Source organism: Heteronotia binoei, chromosome 7 (genome assembly GCF_032191835.1).
Source record: "Heteronotia binoei isolate CCM8104 ecotype False Entrance Well chromosome 7, APGP_CSIRO_Hbin_v1, whole genome shotgun sequence".
Classification (NCBI taxonomy): Eukaryota; Metazoa; Chordata; class Lepidosauria; order Squamata; family Gekkonidae; genus Heteronotia; species Heteronotia binoei.
In genome coordinates, this window is record NC_083229.1 from 101,914,556 (window position 1) to 101,942,105 (window position 27,550).

General features: G+C 41.8%; 1 protein-coding gene across 2 annotated transcripts in view; it reads left to right on the forward strand.

Moving 5' to 3' along the window:
* The window catches only part of ATP9B (ATPase phospholipid transporting 9B (putative)), a 233,597-nt gene that overhangs the window by 135,208 nt on the left and 70,839 nt on the right, over positions 1–27,550 (forward strand). For both annotated transcript variants that reach the window (XM_060244097.1, XM_060244098.1), the window contains exon 12: positions 15,328–15,488. In XM_060244097.1, the coding sequence (XP_060100080.1) occupies positions 15,328–15,488 (161 nt within the window). The remainder of the gene's footprint in view (positions 1–15,327; positions 15,489–27,550) is intronic.

Sequence of the window (27,550 nt, forward strand, 5' to 3'; positions counted from 1 at the left end):
ACTATAATATTCATAGAAGTTTAAAATATAAGTGCCTTGCTTTTCTACCAGAAAAACTGCAAATATGCCCAATGCTAAAATAAGAAATAGTTGCACACTGCTGCTCCCCATCCTGTCCTACCATATCTCTCACATCCAAGAAAAATATATATCATCAATATATCAAATTCTCAACATGGCCAAATCTGTGGGGAAGGGAATACGGGGGGAAGTGTGATGTCCCCTGCAAGTCCTTGCAGATTCCCTACAGTGTAATTGGGCCCAACCTGGTAGAGTTTTCCTAGGGAGAGTGAAGGGGGAAATGCTAAAAACAGAGAAAGAACTGAAGAGAAGAGGACAGATAGAGGTAGGTAGGCTGGTGGGTGAGTGGGAAGTTTGGAATCAGAAAAAGGGAGCAGGCGGTAGGGGATTTCAGGGAAGAGAAAAAAGAAAATAGTGGAGAAGATAATGATATGTCCCCAGTGAGTACTTATAAGTCCCTCATTTGTGTGTGTGTGTGCCACATTGTTTCTAGTGAAAAGACTGAAAACAAAATCCTGAAGTTTTTTTTCACACTATGCATTTTAAATAGAAAAAATCTTATCTTTAAAAAAATCATTCCAAAAGGAAAAAAAAATTATAGGAAGGGTTTTTTTCTACTTCCAAAAATTGTCATTTGGGGGATGTAGGGGGGAGTCCTTACTCTTCCTTGCTATACATTTTGAATAAGTAAATCTTTATCCTTAGAAGTGTTCTTCTCCAGAACACTTCCAGAACACTTCTCCAGAACACTTCCAGTTTCCAGAAGTGTTCTTCTCATTTCAAAGAAAATATATTTCATAAGAGGGGTTTTTACTGTTTGTGAGCTTCTCAAACTTTCCTGGGGGAGGGCTTTTTTCCAGATTTCTACTTGACATTTGAAGAGAACATTTATGGTTGCTTTTGTCACCTTCTTCACTATTATCATAGAAGCATTATTCTATCAGAGAATGTTGGGGGGGGGGGTTGTAAATTTCAAGTGGGAAATTTTGATATATTAATGAATATCATTTTAATAAAATACAGTCAATAATATAAGCAGGACCAATCTACAATACAGTGTTTTAGTGCAGTCTGAATTTGTTTTCAATGGACCATAATACTTTAAGTTTATTATAATATATGCCAGCACAGTGCACATTTGTTTCTGCCGCTAAATATTTTTGTGGCACTAAAGGCACAACAGTTAAAACAAGTGCATGACCAAATAAGCATCAGCACTTGTGTCCTATTCCACAGCTATCTGAAGGTGGAGACTAGTGTGGCAATGCCTATTATTAGTTCAAGGGTAAAATATGTTCTAGAGAATGCTGTAGTTACTCCGAGACCAGAAAATCTAGTAATGATTACAGTTAATAGAATGCAAAACAGTGACTATATTGAAGTGTACAGTTGAGCACTGAAGCAGCCCTTTAATTATAACGCTTTAGTGTTTCTGAGCCCAGTTTAGAGTAAATTGAGGTTATAAAGTCATTTTCCATTTATATTGTAGGTGCAATCAGTATAAACCTAGCTTAATTTCCACCTGATTCAAGAAGGTATTGCTATCCATACCTCAGTTGTTTTTAACCACATGAAAAGTTTAGACCCATTTTTTTACTGTTTTAAAAATATAGAACAAAAAAAAGATAATTGCAAAATGTAGAAATATAAACACCAATAATAAAAATTCTAGCTGTATTTCTTACAAGTTCGCCATGATTTTGACAGAGGCTTAAATCAGTGATTATCGCTGTAACCATGAGCATCATGAAATAGACCTAAGATCCTAGAGGATTCCTTTAAACCCACAGATAAGGCCAGGAACAAACAAGATAGATCTTTCTACAAACCTGAGAAAACCCGGATATTTGCAGAAAAATCTGACATTTAAAAATGTATGGGGGGGTACTCCCCCAAAATAGAAGCAGATTCTGTACCTTTAAGAAATGAATGCTGGCTGAGATCTTTGTCACTATTTTGAGGTTGCTAGTTAACCACAACACCATTAATAGCCTTCAAGACTTGGTATTTGTCAGTAAATGGCAGAGCAAAGGAACAGGGCTCTTCTAGGGTGGTTTTGACCTCCCGGTGCACTTGTTCCTCTCTTCCCTGCCCTGGAATGAGGACTCATAATTGCTGCCAGCAGCGATCACTGGGTGACTTTGTACCATGTGACTTGCATAATTCGCCAGACCTGGCAGCAACCACCTTACAACTCACTACTATGCAACAGCAGACACTGTATGACTCACCTAGGTGACTTGCCATCACTCAATTTGATGCCAGTTTGGAGTAGTGGTTAAGTGTGCGACTCTTAACTGGGAGAACCGGGTTTGATTCCCCACTCCTCCACTTGCACCTGCTAGCATGGCCTTGGGTCAGCCACAGCTCTGGCAGAGGTTGTCCTTGAAAGGGCAGCTGCTGTGATAGCCCTCTTAGCCCCACCCACCTCACAGGGTGTCTGTTGTGGGGAGGAAGGTAAAGGAGATTGTGAGCCGCTCTGAGACTCTTCGGAGTGGAGGGCGGGATATAAATCCAATATCATCTTCTTCAGTTTGTCCAACTCACCCAGATCCAGTGGTGGCTACCTGCTTGGATCTGTCTTGCCCAACACTGACCAGCACACAACTCACCTGAATAACTTGCTACTGCACAGCTTTTGCATTGCAAAATTTGCAACATGATATTTTAAGATATGCAGAGACAAAAAAGGAATGACAAAAATTTATAGAGTCAACAATTGTATGGGTGTAATTATTTAAATTTAATAAATTAATTTATTCAATACATTTTATAAATATAATTAATTAAATCCATACAGCTGTTGACACAACTTGTTCCTGTTTTGTCTCCACATATCTTAAAATATCTTCATCATGTTATATACTAATTTGCTGTTCAGCCTCTGTCTACATAAGTTTGAACCGTTAATTTTCATTTCATTTCATTCGTGTGTGCACATGAAAGCTCATACCTTGAATAAAACTTTGTTGGTCTTAGAGGTGCCACTGGACTCTAACTTCGTTCTGTTGCTTCATACCAACATGGCTGCCCACCTGGAGCTATATTCTAATCCAGTAACCATATTCTACGTCACATCTGTACATTCCTTTCTCATTCTTGTTAATGTATTTTATTCTTTTATAACTTCTTGAAACAGATTTTTAATTTTAAACGTGTTTTTTTTTACTTAAACAGTGTTTCTTGAAATGTAAATACGTGCTCCATCATTCCCCTTTTTGATATACAGAAACAAAGCAAATGCTGGCTTTGTAGTTGAATATTTTCAAAGGAAAAGTGACACTTTCTACATAGATACATCCTTTAAAGCAGGCACGTGTATATTTTATGCTTTTTAATCTATATCAGATTATAAAATGTAATGTGCATAGTGGATTGTAAATCTTTAAGGAGTCATAATTCCTTTTAAACAGGGAAGGAATATGAAGAAACAAACATTAGAGTTAAAACACATAGGCCTTCAGGGTTTTTTTTGTAGCAGGAACTCCTTTCTATATTAGACCATACAACCCTGATGTAACCAATCCTCCTGGAGCTTACAGTAGGCCCTGTAAGCTCTTGGAGGATTGGCTACATCGGGAGGGGGGGTGGCCTAATATGCAAAGGATTTCCTGCTACAAAAAAAAGCCCTAAGCCTCATACACAGGCAATTCCAGTAGTCGGGAACACACCTACAGGAATTAATCAGCCCTCACGAAAATGATTCTGAGAAAGGCAGCAGGTCAGTAGGGGTGTGAATGTTGCCAGTTGCATTTGGAGATTGTAGTGTAGTGCAATCTCCTGAGAGGAATTTCCTACAAAAAGGACAACTGAAAAGACTTGTCAAGAAAGAAGTGAGGGGGAGGGGAAGAGATGCGAAGAGAGAAGAATACAAGGAATTCCTCTGCATGCGGTGTATTAAAGTGTAGAATATATGTAGTTAATAGGCTTCGTTGTCAAATATGTAATTATAGATTTTACAAGTAATTTCAGCATTGTGCACTTTCAGAACTTTGTTTAAAAAACACTTTGATCAGATAACCCAAATGGCTAAATTTGGGAACAAGCAAAGCTTTGCAAATCATACTTTGTGGATCCAATAAAAATGTATTTAAATCTTTTTTTAAAAAATAGTGTCTAGGATTCCTCCATTGACAGTGGGATGGCAATTTCATTCTTTCTCACACACCACACATTTCTATCCTTTATTAAAGCCCTTGGCTGAGAAGAAGGAGGCAGCAGGGCTAGGCCTCTGTTCCAAATGGATTTATTACAGAGAGGAGAGACACTATCTGCTGAGGTCTCTGTTAAATGATGGTTCAGCAGCAAATTGGTAGGCCAGTTGTACCAGATGCAGCAGTTTGCTCTTGTTGCTTTGAAGAAAGGTAGAGCCATCAAATTCCATGGAGGAAAGAAAAGGCATGTAGTTAGGGGCCCTATGGGAGTTAATAGGGACCCAGGTAGTCCCAGCATCTGGAGTGAGAAACATTTTTTTCCCTTTATCAGTTGGATTCCAGATTTCAGATGAGTCAGCCATAGAGTTCTGACTTTTTTCTTGGCTACAACAGAGTATATGATGGGAATGTGAGAGAATGGCTTAGAAGCTTAGGAACTAACATTTCTCTCTGTGTGTATCAATAGTTCTAATTCTCAACATGGCCAAATCTGTGGCTACTTAAATTTGGGTTGCCACATCCAATTCAAGAAATATCTAGGGTCTTTGGGAGTGGAGCCAGGAGAGATTGAGGTGGGCAGAGAACATTTTGTAGAAAAATAGGTGGCAGAGCTCATTAGCATAACTCATTAGCATATGCTACTGCCCCCAGCCAAAAGCAACCCGATGCAAGAAAGGAGAGTACCAGGCAAGCGAGGCCTGCTTGGGCTGGCTAGAGATCCAGCCAGCCCAAGCAGGCCTCGCTCACCTGGGGGTCTCCTTGGCCACCACCCCCCACAGTAAAAAAGCCAGCATGCCACCCACCCCCCAAAATCACATAAGAAGTGGAGAAAGGGTGGTGTGGGCTTCTCCAGGGATTAATGAGGGCTGCTGGGGGTGTGGCAAAGCCCCTGATGGCTGGCTGCCTGCCTGCTCTCCTAATCCAGGGATTGTTATGCAGCTGCACCTACTATTCAATGGACAAGGTAGGTGGAGAGGAGGGGGAACCCTCAGAAAGTTTCAGGAGCTGTGCTCCTGTGAGCTCCTGCTGAATCTGAGGCCTGGGGGTGGAGCCAGGAGCAAGGTTGTGACCAGCACAACAGAACTCCAAAGGGAGTTCTGGGCATCACATCTAAAGGGACTTCCCAGCTTTTAAATGCCTTCCCTCCATTGGAAATAATGAAGGATAGGGGGCACCTTCTTTTGGGACTCATAGAATTGGACCCCTGGTCCAAACCTTTTGGAACTTGGAAGGTGTTTTGAGGAGATGCATCAGAAGCTCTGCTGCAAATTTGGTGCCTTTACATTTAAAAACAGGTGCCCCCCAGAGCCCCAGATACCCGTGGATCAATTCCCCATAATACTCTATGGGAATTGGTCTCCGTAGGGAATAATTGAGTGTCCAGCAGACCTTTCCCTTCTCCCCTGCCCTGCTTTCTGATGACCCTGAAGCAGAGGGAGGGCCTCCAAACTGGGGGAACTCCTGCCCCCACCTGGGGATTGGCAACCCTAACTTAAATTGGGAGATTGCAGCCATGAGAAGACAGATCTTTCTACAAACCAAAGGAAAGCCAGTGTATAAATGAAGTAAAAGATAAATATACCTGGAGATAGGAGGCAAATAAAAGGTGAGATGGTTGGTGAGTGGGAAGGAGAGAAGGAAGCAAGAAAAAAGAAAAGGCTATGGGTGCTTTCAGGGAAGAAAAAGAGGAAATGCTGGGGAAGGGGAAAATGAGATGTATATGTATATCTAGTGAGAAGAGTGTGTTTTGAAACCTAATTGTGGTGTTGAATAATAAATACTTCAGGCTTGACTTACAGGGATCTCTTTCCTTAGATGTTGGTGTAGTCTAGTGGAGTTGGTGTAGTCTAGTGATCAAAATGTTGGACTAGGATCTTGGAGAACCAGGTTCAAATCTCTACAGCATAGTGCATTTGAACTGCTTTCACCATGCGATCTAACTTGGTTCACAGGATTGTTGTGAAAGTAAAATTAAAAAGGGAGTACTGTGTACCTGACTATGAGATCCTTGGAGGAGGAGCAGGGGAAAAAAACTAGTAGAAACTTTGTAGTCCTACTTACAATGTGTATGTGTAAGCACCATCAAGTCTTTTCAGACTTATGATAACCCAAATGAATGAATGACCTCCAAACAGTCCATTTTTGCTCCAATCTTGCAAACTGAGGGCTGCAACTTTCTTGGTTGAGTCAATCCATCTCCTGTTGGGTCTTTCTCTTTTCCTACTACCTTCAACTTTTCCTAGCATTATTGCCTTTTCCAGTGGCTCTTGTCTTCTCTTAGTGTGACCAAAATACAATTGTCTCAGATAGGCTCATATGATCCTGTCATTTGTTAATGTTACTAACTGTTGTGGGTCAGCATCCTGCAGCAGCTGATGCTGATGCCTGGCTAGCTGAGCCTGTTACCACCCCTGTCAGTGACTCTGTGGCAGCAGAAGTGGGTCCTCAGGCACAAGTTGCTAAAGTTAATAAGGACAGTGGGGACCCTAGCCCCATGAGCATTGAGACCACAGAGGAGGCAACCCCAACAGGTGGTGAACCAATGACCCAGGATTTAGGAAAGGCTGCCTTGCTTCCCCTTTCCCCAGAGCCAGGGGAACACAGGAGGCAACAGATGTGTTTGGAGCTCCTCGAGAGGAGACAGAGTGTGTGCCTCACAGCCCAGCATTTACCAAGTCAGGAGGAGCACCTAGGGCTAGTGAGCTAAATGGACAGCTCCCCTACAAGTTCAACTAGACCCAGCTGTGAACTACCCATAAAACACTGGACTTCAGACAGCTCAGGTGTGGGAGCAACTCAACAACATTATGGAGATGCCACAGCCACAGCCACAGCCACAGCACCTGACCCTGAACCCTCTTGTGATTTCTGATCTCCTGGTTTCGACCCACAGACCTGCTCTGCTGTGCAGATCTGTTTGCACCTTGTTCCCTGGATTCTTGGCTGGCTTCCCTTGTGTGTGACTTTTGGACTGACTTTTTGGCTACGCAAACTTGGTTAGTGTCCCTGCTTTGCTGCCCTTAGTTTCTGCTGCCTGAGTCTGCCCTGCTCCAGGACACTTAACAGCATTTTGGAAACATGTCTTTAGTAATGTGTTTGAACCAAAACCATCTGAATCCAAAGACAACAGTTCTGCTAGCATAATAGTACTTGCACTAGCAGAACAGCCTCGCTGTGCATGGGGAGGGTTGTTTAGTTTAGTTTTGGCTTTGCTGATTTCCCCCTGTCAGCAGCGATCCCTGCTTTACCTTCCATGTTGTTTGTCTGAGTTCCCTGACCAACAGGAGCTGAATTTGTCTAGTTTCGTTGGACTACAGTGAGAGACATGGGGAAGCCTTCTTCTGTGAGCTTTGTTCTTCTCAGTAATCTGAGTGCAGTGTCCATGGCTGCAGAGATACAAATTAGGCATTCTGTGAGGTTTTATGCTGTGAGCTGCCCTGAGCCTGCTTTGGCGGGGAGGGCGGGATACAAATCAAATCAAATAAATAAAATATTGCCAGTACATGTCATTTTGCTGAAAAATAGTTGTGCTGGTTTGCATTAAAAATCAAAGCAGACAGTTTGCAGTTTTTGAAACCTCCACAATCATTGGCTGAGAAAGGGTCTAGCTTAAGTTTAGTTAATGCTGTCAGTTCAATAGATAAAGCTGCTGTTGTTGGTTAGGATTGCAGCAGAAAGTGGGATTCATGTTATGAACAAAGTATTGTTTGACTGTATGTGAATATACATATTTGTACATAGATATCAATATGTATACACATGTATACACATACATCTGTAGATGAGTGTATTTGTGTGTACATATTTTTTTGTGTGTGGGTGGCTCCATATTGGTCAATGAGGCAGTGTGAGGAGAGCGACTGGCTAGAGAAAATATTACCAACACAAAATTTACCTGGCTATGACTGTTATAATAAATGCACATTACCAACACAAAAGCGTTACACATATAAAAACCATGCCTACAAAATATATGTGGGTTTCACCTTGTATATACATCACAATATATTGTCATTTGAAGCCATGGTTCTCTTGAATGACAAAGTATACTGTAAAGTATTAGAGGAATGGTATTATTCTGGGTTGTGGCTGTGGAGAAGCGAAAGTTGTTTGCTGGAAGTATTAAAAGAGACATCGCAGTTTAAACTAGTTAGCCTCAATCTTGAGTGCCCTCTGCTGTCTGGTTATAGAAAAGACCAAGAGTCCAGTAGCACCTTAAATACTAACAAAATTTGTGGCAGAGTATGAACTTTTGTGAGTCACTGCTCACCTTTTCATATATGGTTATGTCAGCCTATTTTGACATTAACACAGTTAGTTGTTATCTGCACAGTGGATTTAAGTGGTGGTAGCATTTTGTATTTTAATTCACAACTATATATTATACAGATAATTAGTGGAATAGTTCATATGAAATATTAGAACTTTTTTACCAGAAGTTAAAGCAAAAATCTGCTTGTGTTTTTTTTAAGAAAGCCCCCTCAGGTATCTAAATCTTCCAAAAATAGATAAAACAACATAAAAATGTAAATTTTTGTAATAAACATTGTTATGTAAGTAGGGTGCTCCAAGGTTTTGGTTCCAGTGTTACATATGTTCTGGTTCTCAGCACCAGATATGATTTTTTCCCCCTTCCCACTTGCTTAATTATCTTGGATATCCCCCCTCCTAAAATATTACTTCCCATAAATGGATAATAAAGTGTTATCTAGTATATGACGTGGAGGACTTACAAGAGTAGTATGCCTGAGCATGGGAATGTTTCCCTTGTGATTAAACAATTGTAACGCCTCAGGCAAAATAAAGACTATGACAAATAGATTTTTTTTCCATGGAATTTCTTGTTTTAGGTCTTTTCCATGCTTTTGTGCATACTAGTCAAAAGACAGAAAAGGCTGTTGGACTGTATATGATGTGTTGTGCATAAATTTACATATTGTTTTGTATCAACCAAGCATGAAGTGAGAAGAATTAAATAGAAAAGATGCATAGAGGAGTAATTGCCATTCATTTTGTTAATTAGAGTTCTAATCTTAATGCTAGATTTTTACATTTACTACCAATCCAGTATTCGTCTGTATTTTGTATGAGGTTTACTGGAGTAACCTATAAAGGTAATACATTTTTATATGCTTCAAAATTATAATTTATTGTAGTATGAGTGAGATACAAATTTAAATCTTCAGTGTGATTGTAACATTCTTGTATTGATTTTGGGACTTTTAAAATCAGAGATTTCTATTCTGTTAATGTTTTTGACTGAAAAATCTGTCTCTGATTACAAATCTCTGTTTTGGTAATGAAAATGTGTGTGTGTGTGTGCTTCATACATCCCACTTCATACATTACAATAGGCAAATAATATTAAAACTTTTCCCCAATTATTGTATAGCCATTTTTTCTCTGTATGGAAGACCTGACCTTTTTTAGCTTAATCTCATTTTAAAGAGAAATAGAATACCAGTGTCTGAAATAGCTGAACTTTTATATAGTAGACTGGATTGCATGCTTGCTACCGGCATCTGAAAAAGCATGCACGTGCACTTGGTTTGATCTGAATTATTATTTTTTAAATATTCTCAAATATTGCAGTGCAGATATCTAACCAAGTTGCTACTTTGTGTTATCAATGTAGAACTAGTGTATTCTGGTAATTCACATTTAAACAGTCACTCATGGGAGACTATTTCTGGCATGTGTTAGTTCCTATACGAGGGAGATCTGACATAAGGAATCTTGCAAGATAATTAGTAGCAACAAAGCAATTATGCACTATCTCCATCCTCAAAAAATAGTACTTTGGAGCTTTTGCAGACCCATACACGCTTTGTGGACTTTTGATGTTGCAGGAGTAAACTTCTGGAAATCATGTTGTAGTAAATGGCTACTTGTAGAAATGATACCATAGCATAATGTATGAACATTTATTTAAACATGATTAATTATTAGTACTTGCACATTTATTTAAACATGATTAATTATTAGTACTTGCACATTTTTAAATAATATAGTGATGTTTCAGGATAAGTTGGTATTTATAAAACGTTGCATATTGAGTGAGTTTTCTGGAACTTTGCTTCTAATTGTGCAAAACTTTTATAATTTAAGATTACTTAGTCATATCACAATAGCATTGCATTTTGTATGTGTGTATATATTTGAAAATTCAGTAATTTGAAAATTAAACAAGACAACTGATATTTTGTTGTTTAAGAAGGACAATGCCACACTTACCCTTTATTGTTGGCATAAACCATTATTTTACCAAGAACGATTAGCTATTTAAAACTTGGTACATAAATTAAAGAGGAGCTAAATGGATATGTGATTGTTGCCATTAGTAGCATTTTAGATTATACAGGCAATTATTGTGCTCATTATCGTAGAACAGCCCCTTTGCAAAACTATTGTAGTTGTTTTAGACGTTATGTACAAATTTTCCCTGGGAGATTAAAATTTCCAGTGGCATATTTAGTTTTGTTATCGCAGTTGCTTGAAATAGAACAAATATTATGACAAGAAGGAAAAACCGTTCTACAGGTATTGAAAATTGCAATAAATGCTTAGAATACTCAGAATAAAATTTAAATTAAGTTTATCTATTTTCTAATGAAGTCATTTACTTTGTTTATGGTAATTTTAAACAGGGTAACAGGTTTCCTTAGCCATTAAAAGATTAATTCCTCTTTATAAAAGCACAATATGGAGGAATGCAGACAAATAACAGCTTACAGATTTAACCTCTTCTGCAGATGCGTGTTCTGTTTCATTTCTTGTTGGCATCTATGAGAGTATCTTTTACTTTGTATGTGTAACGGAAATGATAAGGTGATGTGATAGATTGGTGCCTGTAGGAGAAACGTGCATCATGCATAGCTAGTAACTTAACCAAACAGACAAATTTGCTTCTTGAGTACTTTTTATAATATGATTTAAAAGATGTTTAAACTTACTGAATGGTCTCTAAACCTGCATTCAGATTTGTCATCTTCAATTAGGAAAGTTTTTATCCTTGTAGCTAACTACATACACTTATCTAGTGGGGTATATATAATGTTTGGGCCCATAAATGCCATTTTTCAAAGGAAACTCTGTATTCATTTCTGTCAGGTTTTGTCTTGGCTTTTACAGTCTTTCAGTGCTATGATGCAGCAAAAAAAGTGTGAGGTACTGGTTATGCATATTGCAAGACAGTGATTCTTTATTTTATTACAAAAAAAGACCAACTCTAGAAGGCCAGATTAAATCATTCCTTTCACTTTTTAATGGGATTTGGATGAATAGAGTAAAATATGCACTTTGCATTCATTGATAGCATCTTTAGGTTGAGGTAATTGAGTCTTTTTTCCCTGACTGAATGAATAATGACTTCATCTGATCCTCAGCGAGGCCTGAAACTTAGACTGCCTTTGTCAATGCAAAAAGATCTGGGCTTTGAAACATGCTCTACTTCCCTGGCTTAATTTTTCTTCATTTTAATCCAGAAACCTATTTTTCTCAATAATTCAAGCATAAACTATGTAGTAGTTGAAGCAGCGGAAATTGCAAGATATTTGTCCTCGTTGTGCTGCTTTTTAAACGCAGTTGATAAATCAGCCACTGTGGTCTTCAGCTGCCTAGTTCTCAAGGGAAGGGACAGCCCGTACACAAGCAAGAATGCTGGTATATTCGATGGTATTGTACAAATTGTTTCTCATCTTGAAGTATTGTGCAGTATCAGTCTTTCTGACAGTGGACTACACACACACAGAGGTTTTGCTGGGAATATTTAGCTCCCACAATAGTCTCACATTGTCTACTGTCATAATAATGTCATCAAAAAGAGCATATCACAAATAGTTCCATGGATGTGACCTACCATATTGGAAAAGAAGCAATTGGAATGTAATTGGTGAAAGATAGGATCTTCTGACGAGTCCTTTAGTTAATTGTCATATTCTGCTTCTCTTTTTAAAAAAAACCACAGCTTTCTAATGAAGTATCAACTTTTAACTTAAGTTTTTCTAACTCTTCTCAAGCTTGTATAAGAAGCTTGTTACTTCTATAAGAAGTTAAAGTAAGGAGCATGTGTGTGGGGGGGAACTGGTGTGATTCCCAGCATCATCTTTAGGTAGTCCTTTGCTTCTGCAGAGTTTAATAGTCTGGGTCATGCTTCATGATGGGGAGGCGACTTGTAAATACAGGGTTTCCTTCCTTGAATTTGGGTTTGTCACACTGTGGCTCGTGACTTCATAATGAGGGACAGATGAACCCAAGATGTTTTTACTGAATAATGTGTTGGGTTTTTTGAGATTATGGCTTTGCTGTGTCTCAGTCAAAGTAAATGATTGAATCTAAAGCTATCCTCTGCTCATGTCAGTGTTTATACGTTGCTGAAGAAAAGTAAGGTGAAATATGAAGTTGTTCTACTGTTTGTGCCTTAGTTTGAATGCTGTAGAACCTACCTGTTATACCTACCTGTGTGAAGTCTTGCCCAAAGTACTTGTGGAACAGTGCTAACTGCTGTTTTCCTTCAGCTCTATGGTTCTTTGAATTCAGTCTGTAGCCTTTGAAGAGAGACTATAGAGCCTCAAATAAATTCAGAATTTGATAGTTTCCATGCTAGCTAAATTTAGTACTTTGAGAGCTCTGAAGTTCTGGTTTTATTTTTGTGATATGTCTAATTCATGAGAAGAAGAATAAAACAAGTGTGTGCATGATATAGATAAAACACAATATTGTCTTAGGTGCAGAACTCAAGTTTCCTGAGATTTACGTATTTATTTTTAAAACCTTAAAATACATGCACAATGCTATAAAATGCTTGGAAGTGTGTAGTTAATGTTTGCTTAAATCTCAGAAGCATCACAGAGAGAACAGAGGGTCTAAACATGATTTTGCTATTCAGTACCTTGCATTTCTCTTTACCTCTTTCTGTGGTTTGGTCCCAGGGTATATAGTGGGAGGATATAATAATAATAATAATAATAATAATAATAATAATAATAATAATAATAATAATAATAATAATAACTTTTATTTCTATCCCGCCCTCCCCGCCTAGGCGGCTCAGGGCGGCTAACAACAACTTACACGTTAACATAAATAATAAGACTTTGAATTTAACAATTAAAATTAAACATATAAAAACCAGTCAGTTAAGTTAAAATACATAATTTACGTTACACTATATATATATAAATATATCTGGCAGCAATAAAACTGTTATGGCGCTGGTTCTGCCAGTTTAGATAATCTTATAGATGGCGGTTCTTTGTACCAGGCAACTCAGCAGTCAGTGTCACAGTGTTGGCTTGAATCTTACAGTGTTGGCTTGAATCTAAACAGGCCTGTGTCTGACCATTGCCTGGATTGAAGACCTCTTAGGGATCCTAGGTAATGACAGAAGAAATGTGGGATATAAATATAATGAATAGGACTAGTTGAACCAGGATAAATTATTTAAACCTTGAAAAATACATTATGCAAAAGAAGAACTAATGAAATTTTGCTTAATTTGACTTTGATTTGTGTAAAGCATGGAATTCAGCTTTTCTTGGTTTAGAATTATAGAACATTACCTGTGTTTAGATAACAGTATGCACAACCGCAGCATAAACCAATCCATTTTCTTCATAATCCCTATACTGGAAAGGTTTGCAAAGGTTTGAGGTTGGCCATCCTCAAAGCATTGTGTGTCTGGCAATAAGCTCACTGTAGTTTGTTTGTTAAGGCTTAAAGTGATTAAAAGAATCCACTTTTAGGGTAAGATTCAGTTCAAGCTAAAGTCCAATCAACAGGTGGGTGTGATAGTACTGGCAGGAAACCTACAGAATAAGGAATTCTTTTTGGGAATCTTTTTGTTCTTCAGGAGGTCATTTGCTTATGAGATGTAGTTCTCCCCTATTCTTCAGCAAGGCTATCTGCGTACTCTTAAGCAAAAGTACCTGTCAGCTGTAACTTAAAAGGGCTATTTCACTCAAAAATAAATTTCCTAAACAGATGTTTTGTCTCACTGTAGATGATGAACACGCATGTAACTATATCTAGTTGCATGCAGACATGTGGGAGGGGGAAGACATGAAGTTATAAAAAAAAAAAGGCTACATGAAATTTATGACACAAAAGTTGTATCTGTGTGATTTTTTATTTATTTATTTATTTATTTAACTTATAGCCTGTCCTTCCCGCAAGCAGACTCAGGCAGGTTACATCAAAAAGTCAGACAGTCAAACAGTTAAAACTAGATTAAAATTATATAAAAGCTAAAATTACAGACTAAACATTAAGCTAATTATAACAGATTCAGCCTCAACAGGCAAGGCCTATCGGTCCAGGTCCATCAGATCCTACAATACTAGAATGGAGGGGTGGGAGGCCAATAACAAGTGATGTTCACTGCCTCAGCTGAAGGCCTGGTGGAAGAGCTCTGTTTTACAGACCCTGCAATACTGGAGTGGGTCCCACAGGACCCAAATCTCCAAGGAGAGCACATTCTACAAGGTAGGGGCCAGGGCCAAAAAGCCCCTGGCCAAGGCAATTCAGATGTCTCTGGGGCCAGGTACCACCAAAAAGTGTTGCATTGCTAATTGTAAAGATGTGCAGGGCTCATATGGGGAGGGCAGTTGATGTGACTTGTTACTGTTTGCAGAAATTTGGTTTACCCTAAGAAGTCAGCAGGTTGGGATGGCACTCTAAAACGAGCTCTTGCAGTCTGAGAATGCAGTTCATGGAGAGATTGCTCTGACAGCACCCTTTTGTACTTTATAGTATTATTATTATTTATTTAATTTAATTTCTATCCTGCCCTCTCCGCCGAGGCAGGCTCAGGGCGGGCACCCAGTAGCACCCAGTGGTATGGTTACTGGATGCCTTATGTATCAAAAAAGCAAACCCAAGTTGTGGCCTTATAGCCAAGAACTATATCTGGGTATATAGTCTTTGACCAGTGCAGAGGCAGCAATCATTTTAAAAGGCTGCCCCCTTTTTTTATATTGTCTCAGATCATTTTGAGATTACAAATGTGCTTAGAATTGTTATTTAAACACAGCATTTGCAGTTAAATATTTTTGTCAGTAACTTTGCCCAGTGACCCTATGCACTGAATAAAAACAGGAAAATGGTAATTGTCTGTTCATTCTCTTCATTACTGAATTTATGTTGCTTTCTTTAGGTTGGTTTGCTGGACCTTGAACTGAATCAACTGACCAAAGCACTGTTCTTGGCTCTAGTTGCACTTTCAATTGTTATGGTAACCTTACAAGGGTTTGTGGGTCCATGGTACCGCAACCTTTTTCGGTTTCTCCTCCTTTTTTCCTACATAATCCCTATCAGGTATGTATGAGAATGAGAGAAAAACAAAGATGTCTAATTTCACTGAATGTGGCTTTTTTGAAATGTACCTTCAATTCTCATTGTGAAGGAAATTGATCTTATCAGGAAGCTGTGGTAGGAGAAAGTGCCAACAAATCTGCTGATTCTGAAGGGATCGCTTTACAAAAAAGTAGTGCTATTGTACCTTTTGGTATAATGTTAATCATGCTGGAATAATCAGTTTATCTAATCCTTTCACTTGTATTAATGTATTTTAAAAGGTTCACTCTGTGGATAGCAGAAAATATTGTTTCTGAGATGTGTATTTGAAAGGATTTACTTTGGAATTTATAATGTTTTTATACCTCTAGCAAAAGCATTATGCACCAAAACAACACATTTGATTATAGTTTTTCATTGTAGTTTTAGTGTTTTAGGCTCTTCTGGAGACCCCAAAGAAAAATATCTTCAAAATAATGTGTTTATGAATTATTCATTTCTGACTCAAACCCTTCAGGTCATTCATTGTTGTCACTTCATAATTTTTAAGTAGTTGTTTGATCATTTATAGTTCAGATCCACCAAGTCACGGTTTAGTGCTTATGAACAATCTTAGAATAGCCCTCAAGGATATCCCTCCCTCCTCCCCTTGCATACCACCAGAGAATTAGTAACTTCCTGGTTTTTGGAAAACCCATGTGTTTTTTTCTTACATCTGAATTAACAAGTAGTGGTTTGTTGTTGCCCTGTAAACTAGAATTGCAGAGTTTCACATATGGTTTGCAAACCATAGTTTGCTGTTTCAGACATTTGATTTGTGTTGAAAGAGAAGAAATAACCAAATTCTTGGTGTGTGAATAGAGCCTGAAATTCTTTACAGGCTCGTTCACCCAGCATCAGAAGGGTTTAGTTTAACATATGAAATCAGTCAGTATTTCACTCACAGATTACATAAAGCTAAATGACGATGCTATTTGTTGAATACCCAATAGTGTAGCAATGTGAGTAGCACAACTGATGTAAACAAAAACTATATCAGTCCTCCTGAATATAACAGTTAACTTTGAAAGCTGTAGCTGGCCAGACCAGAATGTAGCTAGCCTATTCAGGCCTGCACTGATTAGTACAAAGAATATTTTTGTGTCTGGAGCTCTTAACTGAGGTAGCAACCTCCTCGCCTTTACTGAAATCATTATTTTGCCAAATCTGCCTCGCTTCTTTCTCTTATATTTAGCAGATATAAAAATTGGCCTGAAAACTAAATGTATCCTAAAGGCTCAGAAAATAGAAGACACAAAAAGAATCTGGAGGGGGCTTAATTTGACTGAAGGATCACAATGCGTTTGCTCAGTACTTTCTTTCAGTGCCAGGATTTAGCTCTGGTATGCATGAAGGGAATGCCATTTAAAGCGAGAGTCTTTGAGCATGTGCCTTTCCCTCCTCACTGTTTAATAACTAGGCCCCATGCATGTGGAATGGGGTGTAAGGACTACAGGGCAGTGGGTACAAATTCCAGGCAATTTTGAGCTCCACCAAATCTCATTTTAGAATTTAATTGCAGAGCAGCCCACATTACATAGAAATCACTAGTAAGATTTCTATAATGTATAATAATGTCTGACGTGTGAATTTTGAAGAATGAGGACTGACAGTGCTTTCAAGGAGATGTACAAAGACAGTAGCTGGACTTCACAGTTCTCCCAACTTTGAATTTATTTTGTTCATGTTAATCACTGCATGGTAAACACTTACCCCCACCCTATGAAAAGTAGCAAAACCTCTGGATATACTGCCAGCCAAAATGGTTACCTTCTTTTTAGGGTGCATTTCATATTTTGCTTTTAAAAGTAGAAGGTGCTGTTGATTTGCAGCTGACTTACAACAACCCCATTTACGGGGCATTTCAGACAAGAGACAAGGAAAAGTGGTTCGCCATTGCCTTCCTCCATGTAGAAGACTCCACCCAGTCTTCCTTGGAGGCCTCCCATCAAAATACTAATGATGACTGACCCTGCTTCCAAGCTGTGATGAGCTCACACTAAGCTGAGCTATTCAGCCTTTAAAAAATGATAGCTAGATGTTACTTTTCCAACTTATATAGGCAATGGAAGTAACATATAAATGTGTGCTGAAAATAATGTAGTGCAGATGCTTATTAAAGACTTTTATATCTCATTGGGTTGGATCCTTTAACTGTTCTGGTCACAACAGAGCCTAAGAACATAAAAGAAGCCATGTTGAATCAGGCCAGTGGCACATCCGGTCCCAACACTCTGTGTCACACTGTGGTCAAAAACCAGGTGCCATCAGGAGGTCCACCAGCAGGGCTGGACTCCAGAAACCTTCCTGTTGTTGCCCATCTATACCTTATAGCTAATAACCACTGATAAACCTCTGATCCATATGTTTCTCTAATCCCCTCTTGAAGCAGTCTGTGTTTGTAGCTGCCACCACTTCCTGTGGCACTGAATTCCATGTTCTTTGGGTGAATTCACTCTTTGGGTAAAGAAGTACTTCCTTTAATCTGTTCTAAGCCAACTGTTCATTAACTTCATTGAGTTCTTGTATTGTGAGAAATGGAGAAAAGTAGTTCATTCTCTGCCTTCTCCATCCCATGCATGATTTTGTAAACCTCTATCATGTCACCCCTCAATTGTCATTTCTCCAAGCTAAAGACCCCTAACCTCTTTAATCTTTCTTCATAGGGAAAGTGTTCTATTCCCGTAATCATTTTAGTTGCCCTTTTCCACATGTTTTCCAATACTCTATAATATCTTTTTTGAAATGCAGTGACCAGAACTGTACACAGTATTCCAAATGAGGCCACACCAACAATTTATACAGGGGCATTATGGTATTGCCTGACTTGTTCTCATTTCCCTTTCCAATAATCATCAGCATAGTATTTGCCTTTTTTTGCTGCCATCACACACTGGGTCAACATTTTTGGTGTATTACCTAACATGACTCCAAGATCTGCCTCCTGGTCAGTCTCCACCAACTTGGGCTCCATCAACATGCATTTATAGTTAGGATTTTTGGCTCCAGTGTGCATTATGTAGCACTTGCCCATTTGCCACTTCGATGGCCACTCACCCAGCTTCAACATCCCTCTGGAAGCACCTCACAGTCCTCCCAGGATCTCACCTTCCTGAACAACTTAGTATCATCTGCAAACTTAATCACTTCACTGCTTACTCCCAACTCCAAATCATTAATGAACAAGTTTAAAAGCACTGGAACCAGTACTGAGCCCTGTGATACCCCACTGCTTACCAGACTCTGCAGTGAAAACTGCCCATTTTTATTCCCTCTCTGTTTTCTGCTAATTAATCAGGCTAAGATTCTTCCCCTCTGGGGCACACTGCTTTTCTTTGTTCCAGACATTGAGACTGCCCCATCCCGGACCACTGAAGAATGGAAGACTTATCTCACTTATTGTGAATCTTCCTTCTCACTGGTCCTGGGGAGGGGCAGTCTCTTCCAAGGATAGAATTCTTTTTTCTTGGATGTCTGTCAAGTTGGGGCAGGTGAGCTGTTATGACTGTAGGAGCTTTCTTTCTCTTCTCTTCTAGATTTTTCCTGGCCTTGGTGGGCCCTTTTTAGAGTTCTTCACCTTGTTCTGTGTGTGGTTATGTTGTTTTGGACCATTTGTTCAAGGTCTTTATTGTGTTTGATACTTTTTGTAGTACTGCTTTTGGAGTACTGGGGCATGAGAGAGAAGCTCTTCCTCTCCAGGAATCTCAAAGTTCAGTGACCCAGCCTGCCTCCAGGGAAGAGCTTCTCTCACATCAAGACTTCCCCATCCTAGGACCCCCAAGAAGGAAGATTCACAGTGAGAACAATATTCCATTCTCAGAGTCAGCAAACTGAATCTGTGGGGGTCAAAACACCTTTCCCCCAGGTACTGGTTTGATCAAAAGGACTGTAGAAAGGTACATTTTCCTAAATTAATGTTTTGAAATAAGTCGCTTAAAAGTAGAAGAAAGGGGGAAATAGGCATATTAGCATTGCAAAGAACAATAGAGGTAAAGTCCCAGAACACTTTAGGCACAAGCCAGGCCAGCCAAACTGGAGGATGAGGAAGATGAGGCATGGATACAACTGGTATGGTATGGTGTGCTCAGAATGTAGTTATCAGGCTGAACACAGAGTAGGTAATTTGGTAGTAGCCACAGGTTCGTGGGCAAATCCAGAAGTCAGAATCTAAATGCCATCCAAAGGTTTAGAGTCAAGAGTCAGAGTCAGTGCCAGCAAGATTAGGAATAAAATGATGCATTGCTTCTACAGTTAGTCTCCCCTTTTATCCACCCTTTATAACAGAGACACCGATCTTGCAGCTAGATTCCATTATGCAGGTGCACCCATCCTTGCTGTCTGTACCAGGTGTCACTGGGCTGCCAGTCACACACTCCACCAGCTTTCCAACATCTCACATCAAACCATCCTTTGTCTCTTTCCACCGGTTCTGGAGATGGAGGAGGCAAGGTGGATGATGGGATGTTCCCTGATACTGATCCATGGGGGCTGTACAGCTGGGATAGTTACTTATTATTTATTTAATCTTCTTCGTGGTCTCTGTGCATCACACTGATGGGAGAAGGCGCCAACGCCGATCACGATCGGTAAACTTCAAAGCTGCGGATTTCCGTGCCCACGTCCCACTGCGCATGCCCAGAAGCCCCACTGCGCATGCTCACTGAGATGGGAGCGGACATCCCGCCAGTTCTCTTCTGACCACCGCTTGGATCAGTCGATCATCGCAACGGTCGGTGAATTTTCTCTATTGTTAGAATTTCTTCGGATTTCCAGAGACTGCTTAAGACCTTTTTTCATCATTGTTGTTTCGTTCCTATCGTCTGTGGAAGTGGGGAGGAAAGAGGTGTTTTTTCCCCTGTTTTTCCCGCTTTCCTCTCCCCCCCCCCCTTTTTCTGTCATGGAAAAGCGTTGGGGATTTTTTAAGAGGTGTGCTAAGTGCGGCAGCAAAATCGCCACACTCTTATGTTTACTCTGCCTCAGGGAGGCTCACAGACCGGACTCGTGTACCCATTTGATTGATTTTAATTATATATTATGAAATGTTAATTTTAAAGTGTAATTTTATATTTTTATGTTAGTTTTATATATGTTGTAAGCCGCCCTGAGCCACTCGGTGGGAAGGGCAGGATATAAATCCCAGATAGATAGATTAGATAGATAGATAGATAGATAGATAGATAGATAGATAGATAGATAGATAGATAAATTGTGCCAGATTTTCAAAGCAAACTAAGAAAAATCGGGCGGCCTGTCTTGCAGCTGTGCTGATGGAACAGGCTTTGTCCCCTCGGAAGATGGTGGCTCTAGCGGAGCGAGCCCACAAACAGTCGACATCGGAGTCGGTCAATACCGACAGACCCCCCTCCGACGCCGATCGCCCCACTAAGAGAGCGGGCTCAGCTTCTACGTCGAACTCCTCCACACCTGCAAAGAGGTCTAGGGAGGATAAAGGGGCTCCTTTGGAAGTGAAAAAGAGGAAGAAGGCGGATAAGCCGAAACACAGCAAGACCGCTCCTCTCTCCTCACCGAAGTCACCATCGGACCCGATGGCTCCGATTGTCCCACCGCTGAAGCTTTTTGCCTCACCAGGCCGTCGGTTAAGCCCACCGATGCTCGCTTCCATGTCGACACAGATTGCCATCTCGTCCGACTCCGGCCGCGACCTGGACCTCGCACAGCGCTCCGGTGCGGAAGACAGTCCCCCTGAGCTCATTCACATCAGAGCAGAAACCCCTCGGTCCCGAAGCCCTCAAGATCGATTGGGAAGCCCTCATTGAGGCCTATCCCGAAGTCCTTGTCAGGGTTGCTCCCGGAGTCCAAGAGGTAGATCCAGGAGCCCTAGACGAGATCACTCCAGGAGCTCGCAACGAGACCGATCCCGAAGCCCTCGGCGTTGACGTCGCTCTCTGGAACTGGATAAAGACAGATCCCCATACAGCCGCTCGCCTAGAGCAAGACCGAGTGAAGGCTCTCCACCTCGATGGGTACCACCTCCATTGCCATGGGATCAACGCCAATGGCAATATTTGTATGGATCCTACCCGATGCCGTAGGTTTTTCCATGGTTTCCCCCGCGTCAGGCTGAGTGGAACCAATACTCAGAAGCATCCTGTAGATCTAGAATGTCCTACAGACCTCCGAAACGAGCCCCATCCGCGTCGGTATCAAAACCCCTGAAGGAGGAACCCTCCAAGCAGAGGAAAGGTTCTCCGCACCCTCCGGCTCCAGAACGGGTTACACTACCGGAATCGGTTCCAGACCGACCATTACTACCCTCTGAACATTCAGAATCACCTGCGGGTTCCCCGAGGTCAGTTGAAGGCTCGATACCGGAGGAGCAAGGAGCATCATCGTCTCCAGAGGAGCCATCACCTTCGTACAAAGTCACCGAGGAGCAACCTATCTCTCCTTCGGAGGACCTAAAGTCTTATGGGGACTTTTTAAAAAGAATGGCTTCCCTTTCCACAGTCCAGCCTCAACCCATCGTCATAGACAATGTCTTTGACATCGTTCAAATGGACACATCCACAGCTATAGCTCTTCCACTAACCACAGTGATGTTGCACACAGCAAAAGCGTCATGGAACAAGCCTGCATCCACGCCTATTTCGTCACACAGACTTGATCACATGTATAGGATACAAGAATCCACAGCGGACTTCCTCTTTAATCACCCAAAACCGAACTCGGTAGTAGTAGCATCTTCATCGAAAGCTAGGAAAACGCATGCTGCCCCCCCCCCCCAGATAACGAAGGCAAGAAACTGGACAACTTGGGAAGACGTGTCTACTCGGCGGGCTCGCTGGAACTGAATGTGGCAAACTATTCATCCTGCATGGGGCGATATCAATAAGCTTTATGGGACCAACTGTCAACTATACTACCATGTCTCCCAGAGCAGAGTAGGAATGTGATCAAGAAGATCCAAAAAGAAGGCATGTTATTGGCCAAACAGCAATTAAATTCAGCCAAGCACTCGGACAACATAGGATCAAAAACCCTTACGACGGCTATCACCTTGAGAAGACATTCATGGCTAAGGTCCACTGCACTGCAACCAGATACTCAAGCTTACATTGAGGATTTGCCCTTTGATGGGAACGGCTTAATTAGTGCCAACACGGACTCTGTGTTGCAAGAGATGGACAAAAGCATCAGGACCTCCAGGAATCTGGGAGTTCCCATCTCATCCCGATCACAAAACAAACGCCCTTGGCCTAAACCGTGGAACAAGAAGTCATTCCCTAAACCAACAGGGGAGCAACAGTGGAGGCCTAAGAGCACTACACCCTTCTCTAAGCCTCCTTACAACTCAAAATCCAAATACTCCCTGACCTCAACACAATCGTCTCACCAAAAAGGGAACAGAGAACCCAAGCAGGGACTTTGACTGTCCTTTCCCCTGTTCCCCGTCCCCCCCCTCCGGCTTCGGACCATACCCGCCTTTTCCCCTTCTTCCAGCCATGGTCCAGAATAACTACAGACCAGTGGGTCCTATCAGTAATCCGACGGGGTTATATGATAGAATTCCACCAGGAGCCAACAGTTCCAACGTTCGTCTACACCAGCCCTTCTCCCACTCTTCGAGAAGAGGTACACTCACTCCTTCGCAAAAATGCCATAGAGCCTGTCCCAACAAACCAAGAGGGACTAGGTTTTTATTCCCGTTATTTTGCAATCTCTAAACGGGACGGAGGCCTGCGTCCAATCATGGACCTCCGAGGTCTAAATCTATTCATCCCACACCACAAATTCAGGATGACCTCCTTGCCAAACATACTCCCTCTGTTAAACCAAGGAGATTAAATGGCCACGCTGGATTTACAGGACGCTTATTTTCATATGAGTATTCACCCATCCCACAGGAAATTTCTCAGATTTGCCATCGGGACTGCGCATTATCAGTATCGGGCCTTACTGTTCGGCCTCTCCACAGCCCCCCGGGTGTTTCCAAAAACAATGGTGGTCATTGAAGCCCATTTGCAGTTACAGGGGATCACACTATTCCCATACATAGACAACTGGCTTCTGGTTGCGGAGTCAAAATCTCGTCTACTACAGCATATCACCACCACCTTGGCCCTCTTGCAGGAGTTGGGACTGCAAGTAAACAGAAAGAAATCATGTCTTCAACCCTCTCAGAGGATTCAGTTTATCGGAGCAATCCTAGATACTCAGTCGTGCAAGGCATTCCTACCAGAGAAGCGTGCAGACGACATTATAAGCCTGGTACAGATTTTCCTACAAAACCAGATGGTCACGGCTCTTCAGGTTCAACACCTGTTGGGCCTAATGGCGTCCACCACATCAGTTCTGGTCTTCACCAGATTCCACATAAGGATCCTTCAGTTATGGTTCCTCAAGTGCTTCAGATGCCAAATAGATCCTCCCTCACGCAGGTTGTCCATTCCACAGGACGTTCTGGCTACCCTGCATTGGTGGCAGCAGAGGCATCACCTACTAGCGGGGGCTCCCTTCCACAAGCAACACCCGACAATAACCATAACCTCGGATGCGTCCCTGTGGGGCTGGGGAGTCCATATGAATGGACTCTGTGTGGGAGACAGATGGCCCAGGTGCCATCTGCAGTATCACGTACACTTTCTAGAGCTACTAGCGATTCATCACACCATCCTCTCCTTCCAGCCATTGCTTGCAAACCAAGCTGTGGCAATCCTGACAGACAATACCACGGCAAGGGGGTATGGTATCAAGGAAGCTGTGTCTCCTAGCTCTGCGCATATGGGAAATTTGCAGAGAAATGAACACGTTTCTAACGGCAACACATCTTCCTGGCGACCTGAATACACGTGCAGACTTTTTCAGTCGGGGGGGAGCCTCCCTCCACGAGTGGGAGCTCAACTGGGACTTTCTCCAACCCATCTTCCAGAAGTGGGGGATGCCGGAAATAGACGTGTTCACCACCCGCGACAACAAGAAGTGCAGGCGCTTTTGTTGCCAGGGGGGAGGAGACCCACTGTCGTTGGGAGACGGCCTTCTGTTTCCGTGGAACCAGCAACATGTGTACCTGTTCCCTCCGATTCCACTGATTACCAGAGTAGTGCAGAAACTTTACAGGGAACATCCGAGAGTTCTGGTCACCCCTTGGTGGCCCAGACAACACTGGTTCTCCCCCATCCTTCACCTATCAGTTTCCGATGGTTCCGAATCTTCTGCTATCCCACCAGGGGTTAGTGGTCCACCACGATGTCCCACATCTGAAGCTAACAGTGTGGAGGCTGCTGTGAGCTCGTTGTCTCTGAAGGCTCAGCATGTCATCCTAAATAGCAGAAAGGAATCCACTAGGAAGTCCTACGCTTATAAGTGGGCACAGTTCGTATAATTTATGCCGGATACCTCGGGGGACCCGAGGGTAGTGGGTCTCCCCTTGATCTTGGACTTTTTACTTACTTTACTCGACAAGGGACTAGCAGTGTTATCCATACGGGCGTATCTAGCCGCTATCTCTGCCAACCATGTTCAGATTGAAGAGCATTTGGTCTTCACGCATCCTACTACAAAAAAGTTTCTACGTGGGTTGATGAGGTTATATCCCTCTATTAGATGCCCGGCTCCATTTTGGGATCTTCCTGGGGTTCTGAATGCCCTGATGGGGAGGCCTTTTGAACCCATGGCAACATGTTCCCTCCAATTGCTGGCGTGGAAGACAGCGTTCTTGGTGGCTATCACCTCAGCACGGAGAGTGGGGGAACTCGCAGCATTGAGGTGTGATGGCCCATATCTCCGTTTCAGTACCGAAGGAGTATGAGTGCGTCCAGACATTACTTTTCTGCCCAAGGTGGTCTCATCGTTCCACCTGAACACGGAGATTTGTTTACCGGTTTATTTTCCTAACCCGGCTACTGAGTCCAAATGGAGGCTCCATGCTCTAGACGTTAAACGGGCGCTTTCCTTTTACCTGCATTGTGTAGGGCCCTCTCGGAGGGACCCTAGGCTTTTTGTCTCGTACGCCCCAGCTTCATTGGGCTGGAAGATCTCGTCTCAAAGACTTTCAAAGTGGATAACGGAGACGATAAAACTTTGTTACCTACTGAACAAGAGACCTCTTCCAGGAACTATTCGAGTGCATTCTACAAGGGCAATGGCCACCTCTGCAGTTTTCATGAAAGGTGTGCCGTTGCAGGACATTTGCAAGGCTGCCACTTGGTCCTCCCCGCATACCTTCATCAGACACTATGCGCTGGACCTTCGTTGGCATCAGTATTTGTCCGTGGGCCGTGCTGTTCTTCAGTCGCTTCCCTGCTGATGGACCGTGGCACCCTCCTCCAGGTAGGCTGTTAGCTTGCTATTCTCCCATCAGTGTGATGCAGAGACCACGAAGAAGATAAACAGGTTTCTTACCTGTAACTGATGATCTTCGAGTGGTCATCTGTGCAGTCACACTACCCGCCCTCCTTCCCCACTGCTTCCGGTCCGTTCTAGGGCTCATGCAGCGGTCAGAAGGAGCTGGAGGGATGTCCGCTCCCGTCTCAATGAGCATGCGCAGTGGGGCTTCTGGGCATGCGCACTGGGACATGGGTGCGGAAATCCGCAGCTTTGAAGTTTACCGATCGGTATTGGCGCCTTCTCCCATTAGTGTGACTGCACAGATGACCACTCGAAGATCATCAGTTACAGGTAAGAAACCTGTTTTTACTTAAGTTCTATCTCCTGAGTAAACTTAGCGGGCATGGGATAAGAGAATGGGTTCTCTTATGGACTAAAAACTGATTAAATGACAGGAAGCAAAGAGTAGAAATCAATGGACAGTTCTCACAATGAAGGGAAGTAAGTAGTGGGGTCCCACAAAGATCGGTATGGGGGTCAGTGCTATTAAATTTATTCATCAGTGATCTGGAACTACTGGTAATTAGTATAGTGACCAAGTTTGCAAATGAGACAAAATTATTCAGGATGGTGAAAATCAGGGCTGACTGCAAAGAGCTCCAAAGAGGACCTCCACAAGTGAGTAGCAAAAGAAGTTCACTGTTGGTACGTGTCAAGTGATGCACACTGGGACAAAAAGAATCCCAGCTTTAAGTATAGAATAATGAGGTCTGAACTTGCTGAGACTGAAAGAAGACAAAATCTTGAGGTCATAGTGGGTAACTCAATGAAAGTGTCCACCCAGTGTGTTGCAGCTGTGAAAAAAAATCACCTCTGTGATAGAGATTACTAGGAAGGGGACTGAGAATAAACTGGCTAATATTGTAATGTCACTGTATACATCTGTAGTGCAACCTCATTTGGAATACTTATGCAAGCTGGAAAAAGTACAGAAGAGGGCAACCGATGGTTAGGTGGTTAGAGCACTTTCCCTGTGAGGAAAGGCTGAAGATTCTGGGGACTTTTGAGTTTAGAAAAGAGATGACTAAGGGGCAGTGTGATAGAAGTTTATAAAATTATGCATGGGGTGGAGAGAGTTAAAGCAAAAAAAAATTCTTCTAAAATACTTGAACTCTAGTATGAAACTGATGGGCAGTGGGTTCAGTAGAAACAAAAGGAAATACTACTTTACACTGAGTGATTAAAATGTGGAATTCGCTGCCAGAGGATGTAGTGATGGCCACAGGAATAAACAGCTTTAAAAAGTGATTAGATAGATTCATGAAGGATAAGTCTTTAAATGGCTATTAGCCATGGTGACTGAGGGAACCTCCAGATTCAGAGACACTAAACCTCTGAATCCCAGAATCAGGAGACAACATCAGCGAAAGTTGGAGCCTCTATGCCCTGGTGTTGGCTTTCCAGAGGAACTGCTTGGCCATTGTGTGAGATAGGATGCTGGACTACATGGGACATTGGTCTGATTCAGCAGACTTTTCTTGCATGACTCATCTAGATCTGACTGCTTATATTCAAGACCAGCCATCCCATAAATTCAGAGTGATGTAGTGGTTAGAGTTTCAGACTAGGACCTCAAATTCCCATTCTACCCTGAAAATTATCTGGGTGACCTTGGGCCAAATGCCTCACAGGAGCAGATTGGATGTTAAGAGACCTCCCATTGGGCTGAGGGCCTTTGCCTCACCTGTGTTGGGCCA